At 34.4% G+C, this 4,693-nt stretch overlaps 1 protein-coding gene across 1 annotated transcript; it reads left to right on the top strand.

The window, feature by feature from the left end:
• Positions 1–446: 446 nt before the first annotated feature.
• On the top strand, positions 447–4,219 carry LOC131029652 (aldose reductase). The gene is made up of 8 exons (XM_057960220.2): positions 447–734; positions 862–935; positions 2,486–2,573; positions 3,027–3,233; positions 3,429–3,500; positions 3,614–3,682; positions 3,796–3,972; positions 4,076–4,219. Exons 1-8 carry the CDS (start codon positions 522–524, stop codon positions 4,157–4,159), a joined length of 984 nt encoding a protein of 327 aa, XP_057816203.2. The 5' UTR covers positions 447–521; the 3' UTR covers positions 4,160–4,219.
• Positions 4,220–4,693: the final 474 nt, after the last annotated feature.

The raw sequence follows: 4,693 nt of genomic DNA on the forward strand, positions 1-4,693 counted from the left end.
TTACACTACTGTTAAATATACATAAATATAAAAACTATAGAATGACATTCAAATTTTTAAAATAAGATTAACACCACAATCATTATATCATTACACACTCATATAAATCATCTATCAAATAGTTTCTAAAAGATAGAAATACATAAACTTATAAAATAGGTAAGCTTCCCAATATCACATTGTACAAAGGTTTTGAAGCCAGAATAGCTGCAGCCAGCTTCCAATCCAGTTCTTCAATTATATGCAGCAAATGATATTTAATCTCATTTTTTTAATCTTCTGTTCTTGCAAGTTCAAAAACTAAGATCCATAGATCAACAGGTCACCCAGGGACGTGTCAAAATTGACACAAATGTTCATCTATAATTCTCAAACGTGTAATGAATTTAGACACGTCATAACCTGATTATCCTCCTCTGAACCAAAATAAATCTCCCAATCTCTTGAACCAGAAACAGCTAAGAGTAAAATTCCATGACATGTTTTAATGCAACGTGGAAGTGATAAATAAGGATCTAAGCATGGCACAAGCAGAGATGATAGTAGAACAAGATTACCCATGGGTATGGGCCTCTCATAATAAGTTTAAACTTTTAAGTGGTAATGAAATCCCTGCAATTGGGCTTGGAACTTGGAAAGCAGGCGATGCTGCAGGGGATGTAGTTTTCAATGCCATTGTGCAGGATGGTTACCGCCATGTTGATACTGCACAACAATATGCTGTACAAGAAGAGGTTTTATCTATTGTTTTAAAGTGCTAATAAATTAGCAAATTCTTTTATGTATTGGGTTTGGAACTTTGGCCTTAGAAATGCATTCTTAGGGCACTATATTAATTCAAAAGTAATGGTGGTTGTGCAGGTGGGATATGGACTAAGAGCTGCCATGGATGCAGGCATTGAGCGCAGGGATATCTTTGTTACATCTAAACTTTGGTTGGTTTACTCCTTGCCCTCCCATGGCTATGTTATAATTTGTTTTAAACTGTGTATTGCTTATAATTGGCATTTGTCTGAGGTTATTTGACAGATTTTAAGTTTGAGTGGTATTTAGAATCACTTACATTTTTTCACATCCTTAGAATTTCTATTTCTAGGCGCATATGGTAGCGAAATAGGGACATTTGCCTTTGATTTTAGTTTGTAATGAACTAGTTCATTAGTGTGGTTAATAGACAGATTATAAGTTTTGAGGGGTATTTAGAATCAATTACTTTTATAACTTTTTTCGCATTTCTATGGTTGTAGGGGCATAGAGTAGCAGAATCTTAGGGGCATAGAGTAGCAGGCGAAATCTTAGGGGCATAAAGTAGCGAAATAGGGACATTTACCTAGGGGCATATGCTAGTGAAATAGGGATATTTGCAATTCATTAGTGTTGTTATTAGACAGATTATAAGTTTGAGTGGTATTTAGAATCAGTTACATTTATAACTTTTCTCTCATTCCTATGGGCCTAGGGGCATAGAGTAGCGGAATCTTGGGGGCATAGAATAGCGAAATAGAACATTTACTTTTGGATTTAGCTCCTTAGAATTTCTACCTTTGAATTTAGTTTGTGATGGACTAATTCATTAGTGTGGTTATTAGACAGATTATAAGTTTGAGTGGTATATAGAATCAGTCATTTCCTGTGAAATCTTAGGGGCATAGAGTAGCGAATTAGGGACATTTACCTTTGGATTTAGCTCCTTAGAATTTCTATCGGCATATGGTAACGAAATAGGGGCATAGAGTAGCGAAATAGGGACATTTACCTTGTGGATTTAGCACCTTAGAATTTCTAGGGGCACATGGTAGCGAATTAGGGACATTTGCTTTTGAATTTAGTTTGTGATGGACTAATTCATTAGTGTGGTTATTAGACAGATTATAAGTGTGAGTGGTATTTAGAATCAGTTACATTTTATAATTTTTCTCTCATTCCTAGGGACCTAGAGTAGAGGAATCTTAGGGGCTTAGAGTAGCGAAATAGGGACATTTACCTTTGGATTTAGCTCGTGTTCTTCTAATTTGTATTTGTTGTTGTGTGGTTATTAGACAGATTATAAGTTTGAGTGGTCTTTAGAATCAGTTACATTTTACATTTTTTTTTCACATAGAGTAGAGTAGCGGTATTCTATGGGCATAGAGTAGAATAGTAGAATAGGGACATTTGCCTTTGGATTTAGTTTGAGTAATTCATGGATTTGCTAGGGAGTGGAATAGAGTAGTCAATTGTCTTTCCAACAAATTTGGCATATGAGGATTGGGACATTTGACTTTGGATTTAGTTCATGTGTTCGTCTGTGAGCGAACGAGCAATTATTCATTGTGGAGCAATTGTGGAGAGTAGGAATGATTAATTGGTTTTTCTTTGTTGGGCCGGTCACCACTTTTACTTTGAAACTTTCTTTTATATTTAATAATTTTTTATCCCCCCTCTCAATCAATCAATTTCTCTCACTCTCAGAATCTAAAATATATTTTAACCTCTTTTTTGGCAGGTGCACTGACATGTCTCCAGAAAGAGTGAGACCTGCTTTTAATAGAACTCTCAATGAATTACAGCTGGACTATCTTGATCTATATATGGTACACAACCTGCCATGTTTAAGTAGGAGTAAAGTAATAGGGTTAAAATTGGGTTAGAAATTATTAGAATGTATATATAATTTTATTTTGTTAATTCAACGCCTGTCATGGTATACCATTGGATTTGAGTATTGTATCAGTAGCCTTGTCCATAAGATCCATCGCCTACCTGTTATAAAATTTCAGAGTATGAATTTGAATTGAATTTCTCCTGAACTTTAAGTTGCAAAAAGAGTTTACAAATGTTGTATGAAACTGTTTTGGGTTGTCCCATAAATCCTGTTACATTTCATAGATGTTGATTCCAATTCTTTCATTTACTTTTGTTTCTACCAAATCAGAATATAAATAGGGAACATGGTTTTAAGTTTAGTTGATATGCATAACTATGCTATCCCATGGGAAGGGGAATAATTTATGAGTTAATAAACATGTAATCCATATAACTTGCAGATTCATTGGCCCTTTCGCTTGAGAGATGGAGCAAGCAGACCTCCCAAACCAGGTGATGTGTTAGATGTAGACATGAAGGCGGTTTGGAAAGAAATGGAAAAGCTGGTAGCAGACAAGGTAGTTCGTGAAATTGGGATCTGCAATTTTACTGTAAAAAAGCTTGAATCTCTACTAAGTTATGCTACAATTATGCCTTCTGTATGCCAGGTATTATTTCTCTTACAAAATTTGCAAGATGATTACTATTTTTTCTTTTGAAAATTCAAGTCATACAATATTCTTCTTGGCAAGAGATAATGGAAATCCTAAAGACTATTTAAAAATCGCTGCAAAATGTTGAACCTTTTGCCAATAATCTTATTGCATATTCTCTGACCATTTTTTCCCTTTTGTTGGGTTAAGGTGGAGATGCACCCTGGCTGGAGAAATGATAAGATTTTGAATACTTGCAGAAAATACAATATACATGTTACTGTGAGAGATTAAAAGTTCACTTACATTGAGTATTTATTTCTAGGGTTTTTTTTTGGTCTTAAATCTCTACTGTTTTCTCATGATGATGATGGTGGCAAACAATGATCCTGCAGGCATATTCACCACTGGGTTCACAGGGGAGCCAAACAAGAGACCTTATTAATGATGAGACAGTTAAAATGGTATATATAATAGTATATGGATACTTAGTTCTTATATATAATTATCAAGTCAATAAATTTACAAGGCTCAGAATGATGGAAGGTTAGACACAGTGAAATTGTGTCATATTCAGGTTGCTAAAAGAGTGAGCAAGACACCAGGGCAGGTGCTTATAAAATGGGCTCTTCAGAGAGGAACAAGTACCATTCCCAAGTCCACCAACCCTGAAAGAATAAAAGAAAACATTGAAGTGTTTGGATGGGACCTTCCTGAATTGGAATTCAATGCTCTAAGTAGCCTTCCAGATCAGGTTTGATATGTATAAAGTTGAGGTTTTTAAGCTCGTTGATAATTTGCTTACTCTGTTTTATAACCACAAGATTATTACTGATGGAGATAATCATCTTGAGCAGAGAAGGGAGTTGGATGGCGCAGAATTGTTTGTGTGTCCAGAGGAACCTTATAAATCAGTGGAAGAGCTGTGGGATTATGAATGATGTTGCATTGTCTGCCATATTCTCTGCTGGTTGTACAAAATGCACCATATCTTCTTACCATTTTTTTTTGGAGTTCTCATTATTTTCACTTTTCACTTTTCACTTGATGTAAAGTTTTTCCCATTACTATTTTCAAATGTTTATATTTGAGAAAAATTAAAATATTTTCCAATGTATAGGGAAGAGTACTAATAGCTGAAATAGTTCTACCTTAATACATGTTGATCCCCTAAACATAAAAAACTTGTACAAATAATAAACATTTTTATTTTTTAAAAAACTTAATGTTTACATCTGTCACCGTATGCATGTGGCTTAAAAGTACAAATGAACTCCAATTACAATTACATATGCACATCTATTGGTGCATTACATGACATAAAAACAAACAATTTTAGACTTCTTAGACACTCAAGTGTATATTCTTCCAAATATCACTTCACAACTTCATGCATTAAATGGATCTGCATTTGGTACTTGCATTTGCAACAACTGGTGTAAGGCTCCCCAATATCCAAGAATTTGCATAAAATC

This window comes from Cryptomeria japonica, chromosome 7, assembly GCF_030272615.1.
Source record: "Cryptomeria japonica chromosome 7, Sugi_1.0, whole genome shotgun sequence".
NCBI classification, from domain to species: Eukaryota; Viridiplantae; Streptophyta; class Pinopsida; order Cupressales; family Cupressaceae; genus Cryptomeria; species Cryptomeria japonica.

What these genes read in the sequence shown, in the direction of transcription:
- LOC131029652 (XM_057960220.2), top strand. Translation starts at nt 522, where the DNA reads ATGGCACAAGCAGAGATGATAGTAGAACAAGATTACCCATGGGTATGG. An exon ending in ACTATCTTGATCTATATATG is followed by an intron (nt 2,574 to 3,026) that starts GTACACAACCTG and finishes TATAACTTGCAG; the next exon opens with ATTCATTGGCCCTTTCGCTT. An exon ending in TAAGTAGCCTTCCAGATCAG is followed by an intron (nt 3,973 to 4,075) that starts GTTTGATATGTA and finishes CATCTTGAGCAG; the next exon opens with AGAAGGGAGTTGGATGGCGC.